We start from the raw sequence: 22,564 nt of genomic DNA, 5'->3' as shown, positions 1-22,564 counted from the left end.
TATCAAATCACGTTTTTTAACACAGGGCTATTATATACTATCAGCACTCATAAAAACACTGGCATGACGCCGGGTAAATTCATGGTTTGTGATTTGGGTGTGAAAAATTGTGGGTGTTTTTGGAGCTCAGCAATCCCGTGACTGGGAATTTTCCACCAAAAACTTCAACGCATGCAATCAAAACGATATTGGTAGTGCAACAGAGCATACAGTTGAATATATCTTAAATTCCTCCACTCTAACAACATTTAAGGTCATCAATAATAATACAAAAAAAATGTCTGTAGAATCCACAGTTAAACCTACCAACTGGAGATTTGTTCAAGTTGGTCGTGTTGTTTTAATCACCAAAGGTGCCTCCTCAGGAAAACTTGCTGTTATTGTTGAAATCATTGATCAAAAACGTGTATGTATCCTATAAAGAGCCCTCCAACTTGCAATAATCATCAAATTGGAACTTTAGAAGTATGGAATTATCTCAAAATAAAAGACTAAAAGTGCATTCAGATATCAATGAGACAACTTTGACATTTTCAGATACTTGAGAATAATACAATTAAATGTAGCAATATTGAAATTTATTAAAGCAATTCAAAAACAATAATTATAGAACTGAAAACAAGAATATAAACGATATTTCAGTTTTAATTGGCAGCCTTATCAACTAGAGTAATGAATCATCAATGATACAATTTTTAAAAAATTCACCAATAATTTATGTGAATACAATAGAATTTAGGATTTTTAATAATATGGGAAAAGAAAGAAGCTAATGACAAAAGAGGTTATTATAAACTGGATTTAATCAATATTATAAGATTATCCTTCAATGCCATTTTTCATTATTTTCAAATTATCAGATTAATTACTCAATTGTTTTTTTTGTATTATTTGAAATAGATATTGGAAGGTTTTTAGTTCGGATCAATTCAAATTTATAATTCTATCTATTTCTTTTTTGGATAAAAAGAATCATAAAATTATTGTTTATTTTGATACTAACATGAACAATTTTCATAGGTTTTAATCGATGGTCCAGTTTCAGGTGTTCCAAGACAAGCTATAGCATTAGCTCACACTACCTTAACTCCATTAACTGTTAGCAAATTAACAAGAGGCTCAAGATCTCCAACTGTTGCTAAAAGATTCAAAGCTGACGATATTGCCAAAAAATGGGCTGCTACCTCATGGGCTAAAAATATTGCAAAGAAGGAAAGACGTGTTCAATTAACTGATTTTGAAAGATTCCAGGTTTTAATTTATAAGAAACAAAGAAATTTTGCTTCAAAAAAGGCTTTAGCTAGAGCTTAAATTTAATTTATAACAAATTATTAATTGTTTCTATATATTAAATTTGAAAGAAAAAATAAAATAACTTTGTAATTTATTCATGATTTTTGATTTTTTTTTTGTTTGTTTTTTATAAAGGTTTTATTGAAATGTAGGTTTTCCAGCTTTTGTTTTAATCAAAGGTTATGTTTGTTGTTTGATTACGGGCGTCCGAATGTTCATCGAATACGAGTTGGGGAATCAAAAACAAAACAAAAGAAATTCATGTTATATGTACCAAGCCGTATACTTTGCAGAAATTGTGCATGTGCATGTTTTTTGCATTTTTTCTGAGCATACGACAGAAACTTAAATTCTGATTATATAATATCATGAAAAAGGGAATTTCATATAATTTTCTTTTTGGTATGATTTCCTTGGGCACTTTTTTGATTCATTTACAAACAAAGTGAAAATAAATACTAAAAGTTTAAGCAGAGTCAGGGCTGTTGCCTTGCGGATCAAAAATAAGAAATTAGGATAATCTTATTGTTAAATAAGTATTTGATAAAGGATAAAATCTTAAGCGCTGAGAAACTATCATAACATCACAGTACAATTAAATATTCATTTCGATTGTATGTCTACTAAAATTTGGTTATATCAGATACAATATATCAAAAAAGGAAGAAAATCCTAATGAGTCAATGACAATTGATTTGTTGATTGATAAATAAAACAATATAATATTAAAGATAAATTATAATTTATTTATGAAAATTAAGAAAAAGATTGATTCGAGAGAAAAAATGGAATAATATTTAAACCTCAGAGAGAAACCAAAAAAAAACATGATATGCGATACTTGTATTTTAGCAATTTTTTAGAACGTTTTAAAATCTTTATTTAATTTTATTTAATTTTATTTATTTAAATTTAATTAAAAATTTAAAAAAACATTAAACCGGCAGCAACTAAAGCACCAGATAAACCCAAGCCTAATTTGGTAGCACCGTTAATTTCATCGACATCTGGAACAGTGGTGTTTGAAGGAGAAGTTGGTTTAGCAGATGGTTTGGTAGAGGATTTTGGTGGCTCTTCAGATTCACTTGGTAGTGGGCAGTAAGTTGTGTAAACAGTCTTGGTACCTCTAACAGTTGAAGTGACGACAGTGACACCGGTGGTGACTGGGACTTCAGTACAAACAGTAACTGATTCACAAGAAGTGACAGTGATAACAGTGGTACCGATTTCAGTAACAGTGGTGTTAAAGTAGCTGGCAGAAGCTAATGAAGCAGCTGCAGCGACTAATAAAGCTTTTGAGAATTGCATTGTGAAAAGGATATAAAGGATATAAAGATTATAAAAGTTATAAGAAATTAATTTAGAAATTTAAAGCCAAAAGCGAATGTATAAAGTTGAAAGCGATCGAAAATGAGATATACTGGTTTTGAAAAAAAAAGAAAAGGAAAAAAACAAAAAAACAGTAAAAGTAAAAGGAAGAAAATAGGAAAAATATGTGAATTTATACTAAAACCAACAAAATAATAGAGGGAATAAGTGGGAATAAATTGAGCATATAGATTACAAAATAATAAAATTAAAGGTCATAAAGAAAACAGATAGAAGCAGCATTTGTATTTGTTATTCACATAACTCTATACAATAAACAAAATCTATTTTAAAACTAAATTTAATTTTTTCTTGAAAAAGAAAAATGAACATCAAATGCTCTGAGTCAAAACATAAGGTTTGAACCTTAAGATAATATCATGCGCAAATGCACGTAAGTCTGCGCGTTTAAGAGATTGCTAAATATAGAAGCAATTGTCGCTTGGTTTCTATTCTTCTTTTCTTGGAACACAAGAAATCAAACAGCAGAAAGTAGTCAGCCCAAAAGAGGGTCCTGAAGCAGCAGCCGGTGTTTTCCCACCAGTTGCACCAGCTGTGAGTTCTCATAGCTTCTTTACCCTTTCTTCTCAGAACCAGTACAGAAGCCACACCCTTCGCGAGTAAAAATCTGTGGGCAGAGACTCGCATAGCGTCCTATCACGACAAAAAGCGAGCCCTGTGAAAACGCAACCTTGAAGTAGCCATCTTAACCGCCAGAATTTTACGAGCCGCTAGCAAAAGCCGAAAGAGGCAACTCCATTTTGCTTACTTGGGCTTTTACTGGTCCGATTGGCCTGTTTGGTCGTTTGCAAAGCAAAGTCTTAAATTAGTCCTGACCATTTTGCTTGAATTTTCCATTCAATGTTTTGTCCAATTCTCAATTCAAATATCTTGGTTGTATATTGGTATTGAAAAAATAGAGTGTTGGAGACTTACATTAATGTAATTAACTTGCCACAGATTGGTCCGGTTTTCAGTGTAAATATAGTTACATTGATCTAAAACGACAACCCTAATCAGTCGCATTACTTTAATTAGAGATCAATATCAAAATCCATCTTCTGAATGTTCAAACCGTTTCCAAATGTTTTTATAATGTAGCGCTTTCAGCTGCTTGTTTTTTGTTTGTTTTCCCTTAGTAAATTTTTGTTTTGCTTTTTCAAGGAGACACATAAAAAAGCATTCTTGAAACTTGTCAGTCTTGTTTTTTCAATTCTGAATTCGCAAAATGACTGCCTTTGTTTTAGCTGAAACTTCCAGAAAGTTCGAAGACTTCTGAAATAATTTCTCTACATGTTTCAAACGTTGATGATCAATTGATTACATAACGGAACAGTTTCAAACAGTTCCAATCTTTGTTTAGCTCCTTCTGCTGAATAGTCATGAGAAATCTCTAAATTGTAGTTCATATCTTGAGTTAAGTTCTCAGTACTGAATAATTTCATATGCTTTATCATTTACTCGTAAAGAAAACTGTAATCTGTCATTTCCCAGTAGATTGCTTATTCGGATCGACATATCGTCGTATTTTCGGGCTTTTTCCGTTGACGAATCCGCCGTGCATTGTTTTGAAAATTTTTCTATTTAGTCATCTGCTCATTCTTCAATGTGGTTATTTTAGATTTACTCATAATACCTTATCACCCATCTTTGCAAAGAATCTCACAGCACTCCTTCTTTTTTTTCCTATCCTAGTTTATTGATATAGTTTGATTTGAACTCCATTGTGTTTAACTGTTAATCGATTTTTCAACTATCAATTCTCAATTATTATCAATTGTTATCATGAGCTTCAAATCCAAAACCGTTGAAAAACCCAAGACAGGTTCTTTAGTTCTTGAAAAAACTGATCGTAGAGATTCTTTAATTGAAATTGAAAAAAAATACCAAAAAATTTGGCAAGATGAGAAGTTATTCAATATCGATGCTCCGGATTTTGCTGAATTTGATGATTTACCCTTAAATTCTCCCCAATCTCAAATTGAACAATACATTGATGATCTTCATAAGGCTTACCCAAAATACTTCTCCTCAATGGCTTACCCTTATATGAATGGTTCTTTGCATGCCGGTCATTGTTTCACTTTAAGTAAAGTTGAATATGCTGTTGGTTTTGAAAGAATGAATGGTAAAAGAGCTTTATTTCCTTTAGGTTTCCATTGTACAGGTATGCCAATTAGAGCTTCTGCTGATAAAATTGCAAGGGAAATTGAAAAATTTGGTCCAGATTTTTCAAATCTCCCAACCGAAGAAGAAGAACAACAAGAGGCATCAAAAAGGATTGCTGATAATAATAACAACGCTAAAAATAATGATCCAACCAAATTTAAAGCTCAAAAATCAAAAGTTGTAGCTAAAAAGGGTAAAGGTAAATACCAATTCCAAATCATGAATCAAATAGGAATTCCAATTGGAGAAATCAAAAAATTTGCTGATCCAACCTATTGGTTATACTACTTTCCTCAATTATGTCAGAATGATGTTATCTCTTTTGGTGCAAGAGTCGATTGGAGACGTTCAATGATAACCACTGATGTTAATCCTTATTATGATTCTTTTATTAGATGGCAAATCACAAGATTGAGAGAATGTGGTAAAATCAAATTCGGTGAAAGATACACAATTTTCTCTGAAAAAGATGGTCAAGCTTGTTTAGATCATGATAGACAATCTGGTGAAGGTCTTGGTCCACAAGAATATACCGGTATTAAAATTAAAATCTTGGAACTTTTTAATCAAGATGCTAAAGATCTTTTCAATCAACATTCTTTAGATTTAAACCAAAAAAATGTTTATTTAGTCGCTGCCACTTTAAGACCTGAAACCATGTATGGCCAAACTTGTTGTTTTGTTTCTCCAAAAATTAATTATGGTGTCTTTGATGCAGGAAATAACAACTATTATATAACAACAATTAGAGCTTTCAAAAATATGTGTTACCAGAAATTAACGCCTCAACGTGGTAATTATAAACCGATATTCACCATCTCTGGTCAATCTCTTATTGGTTCAAAGATTACTGCTCCTTTAGCAATTAACAAACAACTTTATATTTTACCAATGGAAACAATCTTAGAGAAAAAGGGTACTGGTATTGTTACTTGTGTTCCAACAGATTCTCCTGATGATTATATTAACATGAAAGATTTAAAAAATAAACCCGAATACTATAACATTAAAAAGGAATGGGCATCACCCGAACTAATTCCTTTAATTAATACCCCAAAATACGGTGATAAATGTGCTGAATATCTTTGTAATTTTTTTAAAATTCAATCTCCAAAAGATTCTGTCCAACTTCAAAAAGCTAAAGAACTTGCTTATAAAGAAGGTTTCTTCAATGGTACTATGATTATCGGTAAATATGCCGGTGAAAAGGTTGAATTTGTAAAAGCAAAGGTTAAAAATGACATTGTTGAAAGTGGTGAAGGATTTGTATACTATGAACCCGAGGGAGTAGTCATGAGTAGATCTGGTGATGAATGTATTGTATCTAAAGAAGACCAGTGGTTTATTGATTATGGTGAATCTGAATGGAAATCACAAGCTTTAGAATGTTTACACTCAATGAATACTTTTGCACCTGAAACTCAAAATGCATTTGAAGGTGTTCTTGATTGGTTGAAAAATTGGGCTGTCACAAGAACTTATGGTTTAGGTACCAGATTACCTTGGGATGAACAATACTTGATTGAATCTTTGTCAGATTCGACAATTTACCAAGCATTTTATACAATTTGTCATCTTTTACATTCAGATTATTATGGTAGTACTCCGGGCTTATTAAATATTAAAGCTGAAGATATGAGTTTTGAAGTTTGGGATTATATATTTACTAGAAGAGAAAGCATTGAATCTAACATACCATTAGATAAATTGAAGATTCTTAGAAGAGAATTTGAATATTTTTATCCATTAGATTCCTCAATTTCTGGTAAGGATCTTATTCCAAATCATTTAACATTCTTCATTTATACCCATGTTGCATTGTTTAAGAATAAGAAATTCTGGCCAGCAGGTATTAGAGCTAATGGACATCTTTTGTTAAATAATGAAAAAATGAGTAAATCCACAGGTAATTTTTTTACCTTGAAGGATTTGGTTGAAAAATTTGGAGCAGATGCTACAAGAATTTGTCTTGCAGATGCTGGTGATGGAATTGAAGATGCTAATTTTGTTGAGCAAAATGCTAATTCTGCTATTTTAAGATTGTTTAATTTAAAAGAATGGTGTCAAGAAGTTGTTTCAAACATTGATTCGCTTAGAAGCGGGCCAATTGGAGAAGAATTTTTTGATGTTGCATTTGATAATGAAATGAATTCATTAATTGAGGAGACATATAAAAAATATGAAATAACTGAGTATAAATCAGCACTCAAGAGCGGATTATTTGATTATCAAAGTGCTAGAGATTATTATAGAGAAGTTGCTGCTCCAAAGGGGTTACATAAGGATCTTGTTCTCAAGTACATTGAGACGCAAATTCTTCTTATCACACCAGTTGCACCACATATAGCTGAGTTTATTTGGAAAGAAGTGTTATTGAAAGAAGGATCAGTTCATGATGCTAAATTTCCAAGAGCAGATAAGCCAATTGATAATTCGATTTCTGATTCATTGAATTATCTTAGAGATTTATCTAGATCTATTAGAGAGGCCGAGACTAGTTCACTTAGAGCTAAAAAGGGAAAGATTTTAGTTGATAAAAATAAAGGATGTGAAGTAACATTATTAATTTCTAACAATTTTCCTGAATGGCAAGATAAATATGTTGAAATTGTGCGAGAATTATTTGAGGAGCAAAGTTTGAATGATAATAAAAAAATAAAAGAGAAGATTCCAGGAAAGGAAATGAAGAAAGCAATGCCATTTATTTCTCTTTTGAAACAACGATTAATTAAAGAAGAACCTTCGCATGTTTTCAATAGAAAGTTAAGTTTCAATGAAGCTGAGGTTATTAAGAAGTGTATTGATATTGTTGAAAGAAGTCCAGCTATTATTAAGGTTGAGAAGGTTGAGGTTATTTCATTTAATACTGGGGAAAACAAAGGAATTAATATATTTACAAATGAAGAGGTTCCATTTAAATATAGCGGAAAAGTTGTTGAAAGCACAGTTCCAGGACAACCTGGTATTATTATAAAGAATATTTAAGGTAATCAATACTGTTATTTTAATCTTGTTTTCGTTTATATTTGAATTTGAATTCGAGTTCGAATTTAAATCTATAAATTTTTAAATTTTTTTTTTTTTCTTTTACATTTTTCTTATCAATTGATTAAATTAATAGATTTGTATTTTTGTCAAGGAATATAAAACAAATAAATACATAAACAAAGTTAACTGGAAAAAGGATATTAATGTAAAACTGGAAAAAAAACAATATAATGATAAATAATTAACAATAAACAATAACTAAACAATAAATTAAAAGCAAAAACAAACAAGATAAAGACATAAGAAGATTAAAAAAACTTTTAGACAAGGAAAGCAATGATATCTTTAGACAATGAATAAACAAGAAAATAAGGCAAAGAAAAACCCAACAATTGAGTAATTGTAATTATGAACATAATTATAAGGAGCAAAATCAGAAGATGATAATGATAAAGATGAAGATACATCGAAATCAGTGACCTCAACGTCTGCCTGTCCAATTCCAGAAGAATTGTTGTAAGGAACAGAAGAAAAACCGACGATAGAACGACTGGTTGTGGTAGATATAGATGAATCTGTGACGTTGGAATATACACTACAAAAGGCTTCCTTAAAACTGGTAGAACTGGTGGTACCATCCAAACAGTAATAATATTGATAGTATAGCTGCCAGTAGGTACCAGTTGCATTCAATTGACAAGTGCAATCGAAATTGAAGAGAAAAGCATTGTTGGCCTCATCAAGAATAATACATTCAGGGTTCAGTTCAGCAATGTAGTCTATCAACGCAAGATAAACCGCACCAACAATATCCCAAGAGCAGTTGTTGTCGTTGGTGGTGTTTCCACAAATATCACTTTTGGTTTCTAAGAGCTGAGTATCGCTCTTGCAAATAACGTAGTCAAAGTAGGTGTCCCAGAACTCGTCGTCGCCAACAGAACAAGCACAGACCTTGCTGAAGATAGGAGTAGTGGTGTCGGTGGTGTTGAAACGACAGACAGTCAAGTCCAATTGCTCCTCAAAGGTCAGCACACAGACATCGGTGTCGTTGGTCGCAGCCCACACAAGACCCGAAAGCAACAAAACAGCAGCAAAAAGAAAAGAGGACATAATAGAAAAGTTGGTGATGCACTTTTCTTCTTCAGGATTGCAACACAGAAGGAGTATTTTATACTGGAAGCGCGTTAGCCCGTAATGCACGTGTAGGCCGGAAACACCGAAAGTATCCACCGAAATGTTTTGGAGCCAGAGCTGAGATACGAAGAGGTGAGTGCTGGAGTTGTGCTGGAGTTGTGTTGGAGTTGTGCTGGAGTTGTGTTGGACTTGTGTTGGACTTGTGTTGGACTTGTGTTGGACTTGTGTTGGACTTGTGTTGGTACCTGGATGCTGCTCTGGAACTGGAATGGAACTGATGTGTTGTTCAATGAACGTTGTATCTGACTATGTGCTGCAGTTGTTTGAGGAAAACACTCGCTATTTGCCCTCCAATGGATCGAAGTATGTGCAGTTCTTTAACACTGAGGACTACTTGGAGTTTATCGACAAGCACTTGGAGCTGATCTACGAGTCCTCCCAATGGTTGACTGATTTCTTGAAGAGTGCTGAGCATACTGTTTGTTTTCCTTGTTTTCGCAAACTGAAAGAGGAGCTGGATAGTCACCAAAAATCGACTCAAACCAGTGATCAAACTACTGGCGGTAGTACTGATGATAATGACCATGAGATGCTACCAATTGATGAATTCGATGAATTGGACAATCTCAATCACATTGCTGATGACCCCCAGAGTTTGAGAGACTTCTACGAAAAAAACCTTTTTTTCAAATCAATAAAACTAAACAAATATTACAAGCTATCAGACTTAATTTATTTACCCCCTGATGTCGACTCATATTTTACACATCATCTATTGAATTTTTTAAGAATTTATTTGATTTTAAAACCTGCAACTTGCTTTATTTACTTTGACGAATTACTTCCTTCCTCCATCTTATCAACTATTCCCTTGGATGATCAGTTTATAGGTAAATTAAATCTATTAAGAATTAACATAAATCAAACTATTTTATTGTTATTTTTCAGAAACATCGATTTTGATAATTTTATATCAACCTATTTGCCAATTTTTACTCTAATATTAACCTCATTTGAGGATCTATTTCTTTTTAACAATAGTAATAATGATAATAGTAATGATAACAGTAATGATAATAGTAATAATAAAAATAATAATGGAAAGATTCAAGATTATTCTGATGACTTGCTCTTTCTATCACTTGTCACTTTAATCTATGATCCCCAAACCAAAGATTTTTCTCCAGACTACTTTAACCAAATTTTTCAAATATTATTAAACTCTTTTCAAAATTCCCCCTTAAAAACTCAATACCAATCTCATTTTGGAATTGCTTTAAAATATTCGCTTTCAACTTCAAATTTATTATCCTCATTAAAAATTATTTATGCCCATGATTTAATTCAAAAAAATTTGTTCAATCTAATTCTGAAATTAATAAATAACTCACCCTTTTCAACTTCAATCGTCAACTACAAATTAATTAAAGAAACAAACAAAACTAAAAATTTGCAAAAACAATTATCCGATTTACAAACAAAATTCAATGATCTAAATGACTTAAAACTATCAACTTGTGATATTGATTTAGATACCCTAGAAAAGGAAGTGGAATCTCAAAATAATCAACTAATCTCAAAACAGTTACAGTTGGAAAAGATTAAATCTGATATTAACTACAAAAAAGAACAATTAAAAATCCAACATCTAGATGATGACGCTGGCGTTTATGATGAAGCCTATGAAGAAGGAACTTTAGAAGCTAATAAAGTCTTTGATGAAAAAAATTTTCAGCTACAACAATCGATTACTAAAATTTCCAACGATTTCCAAATTGAAAAGGATAATTTAACTCTGAAATTAAATGAAGAATTTGATAAACTCAAAACTGAATATGAACAGAAAATCTCAAAATTAGAAGCTGAAAGTGAATTTTGGAAGTCAAAATTTTTAGCTAAACAACATGAAATATTCGAAAAATCTTTAGAATCAAAAAATTATAATGATTTTAGTTACAAGTATTAATCATTTACTATTTTTTTTTTGTAAAAATTGAAAATTTCGAATAACAAATAACAAGCTAAAGAGTCGCTGTATTATCACTATATATATATTCATAACTTATAATTTATAATTTATAATTTATAATTTATAATTGCTTTTATTATTCTTTATAAAACAAAAATCGAAGTACTTAAATTAAACAAATAGTAAAAAGTGATAAAGAAAAAAAAAATAATGCTCAAATTCAAATGTAAAATTAATTTTTACTCTAACCGCTCAATTTATAATAAACCAAGTTTTTGCATTCTTATCCTGACTGCATTACGATGAGCTCCTAATCCTTCAACATCAGCCACTTCCATAACACTTGGTCCAATATTCTTAAGACCTTCTTCAGTAACCTCTTGACTTGTAATAAATTTCAAAAATGTACTAGTATTAACACCACTATACATTCTAGCATAACCGTATGTTGGTAATGTATGATTAGTTCCTGATGAGTAGTCACCACAACTTTCAGGAGTATATTGACCAACAAACACTGAACCAGCATGTTGAACTAACGGCAAATAGCTTGGTGCATCCTTCAAGTGTAAAATTAAATGTTCAGGAGCGTAAAGATTAGAATAATAAAATGCTTCCTCAGCAGTTTTAACTTTAATTATTAATGAATGGTCAATGCATTTTCTTATTATTTGTTCTCTTGGTAGCTTAATGGTTTGTTCGTAAACAGCTTTGTCAATTGCATCAATTTCAGAATCATTTAAATCAATTGCTACTAATATAACTTGAGAGTCAATTCCATGTTCAGCTTGCGATAATAAATCTGCTGCAACAAAATCAGGATCCGATTGTTTATCAGCTACAACTAAAACTTCTGATGGACCTGCAGGCATATCAATGGAACATAAAGCCGAAGTATCGTTTTGAACATACATTTTAGCAGCAGTAACAAATTGATTACCTGGACCAAGAATCTTATCACATTTGGGGATAGTTTCTGTACCATAAGCCATTGCAGCAACAGCTTGAGCACCACCAGCTAATACAATAGCCTTTGCACCGACTTTGTGAGCAACGTAGACAACTTCTGGAGTTAAAGTACCATCTGGTCTTGGTGGAGAAGCAAAAATGATGTTGGAACAACCAGCGACTTGAGCAGGAACACCCAACATGAGAGCAGTAGAAGGTAATACAGCAGTTCCTCCAGGAATATATAAACCAACGTTTTCAATTGGTCTTGAGAAACGAGAACATGCAACACCCTTTGAGGTTTCAATGGTTAAAGGTTTGATATTATCTATTTGTGCTTTGTGAAATTTGTAAACGTTTTCAATTGAAAGGTCAAGAGCATCTTGAATCTTTTTAGGCAATTGATATAATTCTGGAGAGAAAGGTGCTTTGATAATTGAGGAAGATAACTTGACTCTATCAAATTTTTCAGTCAATTCAATCAAGGCTTTATCACCATTATTTTTTATATTTTCAACAATTGGGTTAACCAACTTCATTATATTTGAAGTTGATTGGACAGGTCTTGAAATAGCATCAATAACTTGTTGTTCAGTTAAATCAGAAACATTAATTGATTTTAATTTAATTTCACCAGTTAAAATTTCGTCTTGTGGATTTTGTTTAGGTTTGACGCTAGATTTATTTTTTTCATTTGATTTATCTTGGTCAATAAATTTTGGTTTGGCATCACCTTTTCTTCTCTTTATTTTAAGATTTTTCATATTAAGATTTCTTTCAACATCGGCAATGGATACACCATTTTTAATTAATTTAGTAATAGCAAAATAAAATAGGTCAGCACATTCCCAGGCAATTTCATTTTTAGATTTAGCTTCTGCCAATTCTTCGGCTTCTTCCTTAATCTTTGCAGATAATAAATCATCATCATTAAACAATCTAGAAGTATAAGATCCATGAGGAGCATTTAATTTTCTTTGAATCAACGTTTGTTCCAAACGAGATAAACCAGTTAAATCACCAAAACAAGTATTGGTATTCAAATGACAAAACCCAGTGCCTGATTGGTTAACAACAAATTTTAAGGCATCATTATCACAATCCAATTGAATTGAAATCAAAGATTGAGTTGAGCCAGAGGTTAAACCTTTAACCCATAAGCCATGTTTTCTTGATTGATAAACACCAACTTTTTCAATTAAGGCCTTTTCAATTGATTCATTTGAAGAGTAACAAAGACCTAAAGAATTATTGTAAATATCTGAAACAATTGTTGGATATAAACCATCAGCTCTATCAGATGATAATTTTGAGATTAAAATTTTGGAAATTGATATCTTAGAGTCATCATAAGATAATTTATTAGTTGAAATAATTGGAATTAAATTTGAAGAAGTTAAATTAATAATTTGGTCAATTGTTAACGAAATTTCCTCAAGATTAAGATCAATAAATATATTTTGACCCGATTTGAAAGATTTGGATGTTTCATTGTAATTAAGTTGAGAATTATATGGAATAATTACCGAATAAAACTTGTTAGCAATTTCTTTACTAATTTCGCTAATGTTTGTTAATTTTATACCGATTCTGTGTGATGGGATTGAGTTATTGACTGTATCAACCAAGTAGTTTGAAAAGGGGACAAAAACTTTTGAGACTCCAGAATTTAATAAATCAATAACCAAGTTCTCATCAGAATCTAAAGTTTGATCAAAATCTAGTATTAAGTCATTATAATTAGTTGTTGAAAGAAGAGAATAAATTGAATCTTTAGTTTCATTTGAGTATTTTAACAAAGTTGGACCAACAACTGAAAACTCATTCAAAAGCCCACCATTGACTTGTGCTAAAGCAGGTAGTAAAAACATCTTGAAATGAGCCACAGTAAAGATAATACAAAGAGTAACAATGAAAAGAAACCAGAAATCAGAGACAACAAAACAGTGAAATAAAGAGATATAAATATCAAACAGACTCAAGACCAAAATGAGTCAGAAGTGAAAAATAATCCAATCTGAAGAGATTCGAAAACCTGGAGATGATCTGATCCGAAGCTGCGGTTTCGGAACTCACCGGAGCAGCAGAGCGGTATCGGCTCATTCAACCCACAAATATGGTTCTAGTGCGATTAGGTAAGCATTTATGTAAGTATTTACCGTCGAAATACGGATGCGCTATATCGTGTTCGTGAACGACGAAAGATCGTGGATCACCATTCCGGCCACAGCAGCTGTGAGAAGTGTTGCAAGTGCTCCAGATAACATTGCTGAAAGAACTGTATCACAAATGATGGCAGTTTTGTTGGGTGCTATGGCTCCTAGAACTCCAATTTGGGTGCCTACTGATCCAATGTTGGCAAAGCCACAGAGAGCATAGGTTGCTATAACAGATCCTCTTTTTGATAGGGTCGTGAATTCATCGTCATTAGTTAGCAAAAAATAAGCACTGAATTCATTTTGAATGAATTTGAATGAAAGTAGTTTGGATATTTTGAGTATTTCATTTCTTGGTGCTCCAATTAAAAAAGCCAATGGATAGAGAAGGTATGTAAACATCAACTCCAATGTCAAATTGGGAATTCCCCAATAGGCCCCAAACCATGTTAACAATGAATTGATCAATGCAACTGTTGCAATCAAGAGAAAACAATTAGTCATTACTATACATGCTATATTGAACCCTAGTTTTCCTCCCTTATCTAAGAAGGCTTGCAAAACATTTTTAGCTTCATTTGAATTTTCATCTAAGTTTGATTCGGTTTCTGGTAAAATGACTTCTCCAGCACTGATTGATACTTCTGTTTCAGGAAATCTCATTTTGGAAACCGCCAATGCAGCTGGAATTGACATTACACAAGACGACACCAAAGCTTGTGGATTTATTCCCAAGCCAATAAATGCTACCAAAACTGACCCTGAAATTGTTGCAAATCCGGAACACATAATTTGATGAATTTCGGCTTTGGTTAAAAATGGAACTAGTTCTTTCACTAAAATTGCTGATTCTCCTTGCCCGATAAATGGGGATGCAGTTGCAACAATTGCTTCAGCTCCTGAAACCTTCATTGACCAAAAGAAAAAAACTCCAAATTTTTTAGCTGCCCATTGAATAATATTCCAATAAAGGAGAATATGAATTAATGCCACAAAAAATAGAATTGATGGTAATACTGTAAAAAAAAACATGGTTTTCTCTGATGTTGCTTCGTCTGTAACAAAAGCCACTCCATTTTTTGCAAATTCTAATAAACTTGCAGCCAATTTTGAAATAAAGTTAAAGATATCATATCCAACTGTAGTTCTTAGTACAAATAACGCTATTATATATTGGAATAAAATGCCTGTTATAACTGTATGCCATTTAATTTTTCTTCTATTATTACTTGTCAACCATAAACAAAATAGAATGATGAAAATGCCAAAAAATGATATCAACCTATCAGTTCTCGATGAATATTCAGTTTCCGATGGAATAAATGTACCCAAACAAATCACAACAATTGTGAAAATAGCAGCAAATACCAACCTCAAATTTTCCAGAATAATTTTATCTCTTATTTGAATTAAATAAAAAAAACATTTTCTGGGAATAAACATTATGTATTTGGGAATTGGAATGAAAAAGGTAGCAAGTCTAAAGATAATACATCCCCATAAAACTGTTGGAACAAGCCATAAACTTGTTTTTTTCCTAAATTTATCTTGTGATAATATTGAAATCCACCAGGCAGTAAAAAACAATCCAATAATTAAATAAATAAGATTTTTTTTAAATAAAAACTTAATACATATTTTAAAATTTTGTACTATTTTTTCATTTATTGAAATTCCTTTGGAAATTGAGCTAGTTTCAACACTCGGAATTGATTTATCGCACTTTTGTACATTTTTTTTTTCTTCACAATTTGAAGAAATAGTTTTAAGGTTAAGAGTATCAGAAACTTCAGATATTTCTCCGTTTAATGATTTACTATTAGAACTATTATTGTATATGTTATATTCATCCATTGTAAATCTGTGACCAGTTTTCTTGTTATTCAAGTTTATATTGTGATAAAATTATTATATATCCATTTAGAAATACTTTGTAACAGTAGAAAAGAAAAATAACTATTTAATGTAAATTTTTTTTTGCTTTAGCAATTTATTTTATCAAAAATCATTTATTATCTATAATCAAGAATTAAAAGAAAAAAATTATTTTTCAATTTAAATTGTTTGTGATATGATTGCTGTTTGAAATAGGTTGCTTTAAACTTCTCTTTTTCAAGAAAAATTGTGCAAAAATGATATTTCTAGAAAAAAGTATACAACACTATTGATTTGTATTTGACCTGTTATGAGAAAAACCACAAAAAACCTAAAATTAATTAAATAATTGAAATTAAATAAACAGTTGATTTGCTTGAATCGTCAAATATAAATGAATTCTGATAATAACAAGCAAAGTTCTTAACAATAAGAATTGAATTGGCATCATGCATGTTAATGTATGTAGATGTAGATGTATAAAGCAGTAGTTTGTGTAGTGTTCATATTTATCTTTTGATTGCTTAATAAATATTGTAAAATCAAAATGGTTGATAACTTGTAAAAATTGAAATTGTAAAATTTAAAATTTAAAAATAGCCTGAGATCATTAAAACAAAAAAAAAATTAGAATTTATTAACAGATTTAAATCTCAGATTTAATAAAATTTGAAGACTTGACACACAGGATATTGACTTGATATATCCCAATACAGAAATATTCAACACCAAACATAAAAAAACATAATTTGTTTTTTGCAAAACCCCTGCTTGGATTCAAGAAAAATAATAGCCTAACAAGGTTTTATAAAAAAAGAAATTTTACATCTAACAAGTAATAAATTTTATTTTTAACATTATTGAAATGCAAAAGGGTATAAAAGAATTATGTTTAAATATAATCAAATAAAAATTACTTTTACCAAAAACTAAATAGTAGAATAATATCATTAACTCAAAAGCATTCGATTAAAGAGTAAAATATCTAAAAAATAAATATGAACTACATTTTTATAACTACCCGTAGCAGTAATCAGAGTGGTAAGTTATTCTGTTTGGATTTTATTCTTATCTACAAGAAAAGTGAAAATTTATAATGAAAATACAAAGTTAGAATCCATTTAAAAGTATCATTATGTATATATATGCATTTAAACATTAGTATGCGTCAGAACCCTAGAATATATAGGGCTTATCTTTTGTGCAACAAAAAAGAGAACTGAAAATAAAACTGCAGAAAGCATAAAATATAAAATATAAAATATAAAATATAAAATATAAGAGAACAAATTGATAAATAAATGTCAATGAAAAACATAAATACAATTAATGAAACCAAAACTAAAAGCACAAATTTAATCTTTAATATTGTTGTTTATTTACTTGCGAGTTATCTTACATTGTTAAACTAAAGTCTATCGATATCGATTGTAATTTCAAAGTTACTTTCTGAATTTCCTCTTTTTTTCAAAACGCTTTTAACAATATCATTAATTCCATATCTTAATCTTATCTCGTCATCATCGCTTCCACCTCTCATTTTTATTTTTATTAATACTATCCATAATGTGAGATTGATTTTAGAAATTAATATTTTTTCAATTTTAAATTTTTTCTTGAAATTTTCTAAATCAACAATAGAGTTCTGAATATCATTTATGTCTTTTTTAAATATTTTATCATTATTGATTGGATATGATAATAAAATTGGCAAAGATAATTTTTTAATTAAATCTATTGAAAAATATAAAATTAAAATTGTTATTAAAATTTTTTGGAATGTTGAAATTGCATTAAAAAATTCTTCAAATCTATTATTTAAACTTGAATAAATTAGTAAATAAAATGAGTAAATTAGGATTAAGATTTTAATTGGGTTTTTAATAAAATGAAAGTTAGAAGAAAAATCCATTATTTTCTTAAAATTTAGTATGATATATTTATTAACAATTTCTAAAAGGAAAGATTTTTTACGGTTACCTGTCTCTATTTTGGTATCAATATTGAAAATTTCTTCTTCATCGAATGAATTAGTCAAATTATTTGAGTCAGTTATTGAATTTTCATAATTTTTATCTTGAGAAAATTTGGAATTAATTATAGTCAATGCCATTATAATTATTATCAATAATTGGTATAATACCCAATTGACGTTATCATTGTCATTATCATCAATAGTTTGATTATCATTGATATTATTATTAGCGATAGAATTTAAAGAATTATCAGAATCAGTAATATCGTTAATATCAATGACATTATTATTGATGTCATTTAATCGATCCTCGATATTTTGATTTGAGACAGAAGAACTTGAAAATCCATGAGAATGATGACTATGATTCATATCAGCACTTATAATACTTATTACAAATTCTTCAAAAATGTGGGTAAATAAATCAAATCCCGTGTAACATAACGAGATACTGAGAGCAAAACCAGCAATTAATTCCAACCTTGATAAACCAAAGGGAAATTTTATTGAAGCTTTATTCCAAACTTCGAAATTTTTAAAGATATTGACTAAACAAACAACAAAATTGTTAATTGAATCAAAAAAAACTAAATGAGATAATATTGATAGATCTAATAAATCAAAATTAAAACCAACTAAGAAACAAATACCGGCAAATACTACATGAATTATTGTCATTATTACCAGAGTCTTTTGATCAAAAGTCATTGATTCAATAAATTCTTTAACATTGGGTATTGGTAAAGAAATCGCTATATTTAAGGGTTTTCTAGACTTAGGCTCTTGAAAAAAATTCATAGAAACGGAAGAATGTTTATATCTATGACCCTTTCTATGAGAAGGCTTTTGTAAAAAGTTACTATTATTCATCATGACATTTTTGGATTGATAATTGAACGGTTTATAATCTATTGGCAAAGAATTATTAATGGAAACACTATTGAAAGAGTTTTTCTTTCTTATTTTGGGAGAAGAACTGAAAGTGGAAGATTTCATCGGAGAGCTTGGTCTTGAATTTTCAGGAGAGTTATTTTTTGAGTTTGAGCTAATTGGCAAAGAAGGAGGAGGAGGGATATACTTCAATGAGCTTAGGGAATTCTTTGGATAAAGCGAAGGTCTATTCTTGGGACTACTATTGAAGGCAACAGCAGGAGACAACCCAGAAAATGTATTTAGTGATTGAAAATTGCTCGAATCTTTTATTGAAACAGCTGGGTCTGAATCTTGAAGAGAAGTGAAGTCGAGAATATTATACATGGATTTAGGTCTCATTGCCTTATTGCTTGAATGGTATTTGTAACCTATACCATCATTGATATTAGAGACAGAAGAGATGCTTTTGTTGTTTTTGGTGAAATTTTTCTTGGAGCTATTTTGAATCTCAGCGGAATTGGCAGTCGTAGGACTTTCCTCAATAGCAGAAGAATGTGTATAGGAATTTAGCAAATCAGGCAAACTGTATTTTGTTCTTAGGTTTCTGTCGTTTACAACAGCATCAGAGACCACACTTATTGTTGGAATGGGCATTTTTTGTTCCATGGGAGTTGTTGGAGCAGTGGTTGGAGCAGTGGTTGGGGTGGAGCTGGCAAGATCTGGCTCGTTTGAAACAGGAGCATTGTGGAGGGACGACATTGGGCCCAGGAAGAACAGCTAACCTTGAGAACCACGCTGAGTGCAAACAACCAAAGGAAGCAGAACAGAGAGAGCAAGATAGTGTTGATGGTGCTGTGGATGGAGCGATGATATATGTGTTAATATCACAACTTGGAGGATGCTAGAGCTGCTGTTACCCGATTGGCCAAGTGGTTTTACGACTACGATATGCTAGTCCTTTCTATAAATACGTGGGACTACAGGTTTTTATTTAGAAACAGAGGAATTTGGAATCAGAAGAAAGGGGACAGGAGAATTCAAGAACTGTTTGATGATGTGTCAGTCTGAAAGAGAAAAAAAACAAAAAACAAAAAACAAAAAACAAAAAAAACAAAAAGAAGCTGATAACAAGAAAACGCATATTAATAGTATATGGAGTAGTTCTTATGAAAACAAAAAAAAAGATGTAAAAGATGTAAAATATATAAAAAACCAAAACTGGTGTTAGCAAATTAACAAATCAGCAATTCATTAGCACGATCAATTAGCAACGTTACCAGCCTTTTTGGAAAATAGACTGAAGGCTCTGACTTTGTCAATTGAACTGATGGGATCCTTTTTAGTTGCACCATTTGTGGGACTAACACGTTTTAGCTCAAAGCTGTTGATTGTATCTGAGATTCTTTTTCTGCTTGAGTTATTGTGGGAGAGATTGAGTTTACTGATTTTGTCACTAATTTTCGAAGTGTTTGGGACTGAAAATGAGTTTGAGTTTGAATTTGGGTTTGGGTTTGAAGCTACTTTACCTAAATTTTTTGAAGATGAATCTCTTGAAGAGATTTCTGTTGAAGAAGTCAAATTGGAAGGTGATGATGTGGATAAAGAGCTGTCTACTTGAGTAATTTTAGGAGTGGAAGGTGAAGAGATTTGAACTGGCACAGCCTTTGCTTTGACTGGAGAGTCACCAAGTGATACATCAGGATCAGTTTGATTAATTGGGGAATCGATTTTAGATATATTGTTTTCTTTAGATTCTTGCAATTGAGTTTGAGTTTGAGTTTGTGTTTGAGTTTGTGTTTGAGTTTGTGTTTGATTTTGTGTTTGATCTTTGGTATGATCTTGAGTAAGGTCTTGAGTATTTTCGGGTTGAACTTGATTTGAATCTTGGTTACGATAGTAATCGTAATCTTGATTGAAATGTTGATCTTGAATTTTTTGTTCAGAATTTGAATTTAAAGCTTTACCGCCGGAGATTACCAAGTTATCCTTCAAAGAATCCAATTGATCTTGCAAATTTTTCAATTCTTCATTTTTTTTAGTGAGGGAGTATTTAAATTTATCCTTTAAATAATTAATTTCATAATCTTTTGAATCAATTTCTTTTTTAAAATCCGTAATTTGTTGAGTGTTTGGGGAGGGGGTGTTTAAAATTTTAAAATAGACATCGCTTTCACTTTTAAATAATTTTTCTTTTAATAAAGATAAATTAGTTAAGAATTCATTTGATTCATTGAGATAATTTAATTTTAAAGTACTGAAATCATTTGAAAACTTGAGTAAACTACTTCTCAAGTTTGAATTTTCATTTACGAGCATATTGATTTTAGCACTTTGAGAAGTCGATTCCTTAGTTAATCTATAGTTTTTATCTATAAGCTTGTTATTGTCAATTAAAATTCTTTGATATTCAGGATTATTTGTATGAGATATTTTTAATTCGTGATGCAATTCTATCAATTTTTTATTTAGCAAATCATTTTCAGAGGATATTTTTCTAATTAAATTATCATTACTTGAGTTGATGTTATTTAGATCGTTTTTAATTAGATTTAGATTTGAGATTTCATTATTTAAATTTTCAATTTGAATTTTGTTTGAATCCAAAACTTTTAAATCGTCCAAATGAGTTTGCTTAATGTTATTTAAATCATTATTCAAATTGGTTAGATTAGTAATTTGATCGTTTAATTTTTTTTCGTTTTCTTCAAATTTTTTGATTTGATTTGTTAATGATAATATTGAATCATCTTTATCAGTGATTTGTTTTTCCTTTAATTTAATTGTTTCATTTTCAATTGTGTTTTCATGGGTTTCAATCACTTGATTTTCTCTATGAACGAAAGCCCAAATCAAAAAAAAGATACCCCAGACTATAGACTCAATCATAAGATGTAATGTGTTGAGTGTAAAAATATGAGACAGCGAGATGAGATAAGATAAGATAAGATAATTAATGTGAGAATATATAAGGATTTAATATCAATTATATAAAGAAGTAAATAGTGAATCAAGAGTGTTTGTTTACCTATTAAATTGATTGAATGATTGATGGATTGTTTGTTTGTTTATTTGCTTGATTGTTTATTTATTTATTTATCTTTGGTTTTGATGATACAATTTGGCGGTTATTGAATAATGGTTGACGGATGTTATTGGCTATCGAGTATCAAGTATTGGTTATTGGTTATTAATTATTAGTTATTAGTTATTAGAGATTAATTATTAGGGGTTAGATACCAGCTAATACCAATAGCACATTATGTAGAGAGAGCAAGAGAGAAATAAAACGAAAAACAGTATTAAAGGGGTAGATATACAAGAGGGAAAAGACCAGAAAAGTGAACAATTGGGAATACACTTGGAAATTTGTCTTGATATGTTGAGACAAGTTTTGGAGATAAAATAATCCAAAAAAGAAGTTAAAAACTTAACTCTTCTTCAAGAGCTAGTTTGCTTGCAGTCTATTCTCTCATTTTGCTCCATTCTACCCACAATTTATTCTTAGCAATGTGTTTCAAGAGCTAAAAGAGGCTTTCATCATGAGCAGATGGGCAATGCACCAACAAAACGTAGGAATTATCTTCAATTCTCTCCAGCAGTGTCCAATTCCCATCGATTGTCTTCAATTCCTCTTCGACTCTTCTGTTCTTCTCGTCGCCACAACATGTTAAAGAATAAACATCCTGAAAATTGTCGAGCCACGTCTAAAGCTGCATGAAAATGCACACATTACTGAATTCCCAGCCGACTGGGAGAATTTGCGCCCAATCGGGACACAGACTGCTTTGTGACGTTGAAGGCCCAAGGTAGTGGGAG

General features: G+C 30.7%; 8 protein-coding genes across 8 annotated transcripts; 3 read left to right on the top strand and 5 right to left on the bottom strand.

Annotated features, from left to right (window-relative positions):
• Window positions 1-328: 328 nt before the first annotated feature.
• ASCRUDRAFT_87047 (60S ribosomal protein eL14) lies at window positions 329-1,400 on the top strand (the record flags this gene model as incomplete). Its single annotated transcript, XM_020194942.1, has 2 exons — window positions 329-406; window positions 1,021-1,400. Coding segments are annotated over 2 exons (369 nt in total), but the record flags the coding sequence as incomplete, so codon positions are not given.
• A 696-nt stretch (window positions 1,401-2,096) lies between these two features.
• Window positions 2,097-2,708, bottom strand: ASCRUDRAFT_76765 (uncharacterized protein). The gene has a single exon (XM_020193605.1). It carries the CDS (start codon window positions 2,599-2,601, stop codon window positions 2,218-2,220), a length of 384 nt encoding a protein of 127 aa, XP_020046111.1. The 5' UTR covers window positions 2,602-2,708; the 3' UTR covers window positions 2,097-2,217.
• Window positions 2,709-4,315: 1,607 nt separating this feature from the next.
• On the top strand, window positions 4,316-7,882 carry CDC60 (leucine--tRNA ligase CDC60). Its single transcript, XM_020193604.1, has one exon. It carries the CDS (start codon window positions 4,696-4,698, stop codon window positions 7,813-7,815), a length of 3,120 nt encoding a protein of 1,039 aa, XP_020046110.1. The 5' UTR covers window positions 4,316-4,695; the 3' UTR covers window positions 7,816-7,882.
• Window positions 7,883-8,006: 124 nt separating this feature from the next.
• ASCRUDRAFT_76763 (uncharacterized protein) lies at window positions 8,007-9,387 on the bottom strand (the record flags this gene model as incomplete). Its single annotated transcript, XM_020193603.1, has 1 exon — window positions 8,007-9,387. A coding segment is annotated over exon 1 (629 nt), but the record flags the coding sequence as incomplete, so codon positions are not given.
• Window positions 8,999-10,937, top strand: ASCRUDRAFT_76762 (coiled-coil domain-containing protein). Its single transcript, XM_020193602.1, has one exon. It carries the CDS (start codon window positions 9,242-9,244, stop codon window positions 10,916-10,918), a length of 1,677 nt encoding a protein of 558 aa, XP_020046108.1. The 5' UTR covers window positions 8,999-9,241; the 3' UTR covers window positions 10,919-10,937.
• A 241-nt stretch (window positions 10,938-11,178) lies between these two features.
• On the bottom strand, window positions 11,179-15,879 carry HIS4 (trifunctional histidinol dehydrogenase/phosphoribosyl-AMP cyclohydrolase/phosphoribosyl-ATP diphosphatase; the record flags this gene model as incomplete). The annotated part of the gene is made up of 2 exons (XM_020195050.1): window positions 11,179-13,740; window positions 14,197-15,879. 2 exons carry the CDS (start codon window positions 15,877-15,879, stop codon window positions 11,179-11,181), a joined length of 4,245 nt encoding a protein of 1,414 aa, XP_020046107.1.
• A 1,190-nt stretch (window positions 15,880-17,069) lies between these two features.
• Window positions 17,070-19,860, bottom strand: ZRG17 (Zn(2+) transporter ZRG17). The gene has a single exon (XM_020189204.1). It carries the CDS (start codon window positions 19,505-19,507, stop codon window positions 17,309-17,311), a length of 2,199 nt encoding a protein of 732 aa, XP_020046106.1. The 5' UTR covers window positions 19,508-19,860; the 3' UTR covers window positions 17,070-17,308.
• Window positions 19,861-20,008: 148 nt separating this feature from the next.
• ASCRUDRAFT_9023 (uncharacterized protein) lies at window positions 20,009-21,634 on the bottom strand (the record flags this gene model as incomplete). Its single annotated transcript, XM_020195049.1, has 1 exon — window positions 20,009-21,634. The coding sequence occupies one exon, from the start codon at window positions 21,632-21,634 to the stop codon at window positions 20,009-20,011; it is 1,626 nt and encodes a 541-aa protein (XP_020046105.1).
• Between the last annotated feature and the right edge of the window lie 930 nt (window positions 21,635-22,564).

The sequence above is a fragment of the Ascoidea rubescens genome, assembly GCF_001661345.1.
Source record: "Ascoidea rubescens DSM 1968 unplaced genomic scaffold ASCRUscaffold_10, whole genome shotgun sequence".
In the NCBI taxonomy this organism is placed as follows: domain Eukaryota; kingdom Fungi; phylum Ascomycota; class Saccharomycetes; order Ascoideales; family Ascoideaceae; genus Ascoidea; species Ascoidea rubescens.
Note: the sequence above shows the minus strand (reverse complement) of the source record. Positions and strands in the feature narration are given on the sequence as shown.

What these genes read in the sequence shown, in the direction of transcription:
- ASCRUDRAFT_76765 (XM_020193605.1), bottom strand. Translation starts at nt 2,601, where the DNA reads ATGCAATTCTCAAAAGCTTTATTAGTCGCTGCAGCTGCTTCATTAGCT.
- CDC60 (XM_020193604.1), top strand. Translation starts at nt 4,696, where the DNA reads ATGGCTTACCCTTATATGAATGGTTCTTTGCATGCCGGTCATTGTTTC.
- ASCRUDRAFT_76762 (XM_020193602.1), top strand. Translation starts at nt 9,242, where the DNA reads ATGAACGTTGTATCTGACTATGTGCTGCAGTTGTTTGAGGAAAACACT.
- ZRG17 (XM_020189204.1), bottom strand. Translation starts at nt 19,507, where the DNA reads ATGTCGTCCCTCCACAATGCTCCTGTTTCAAACGAGCCAGATCTTGCC.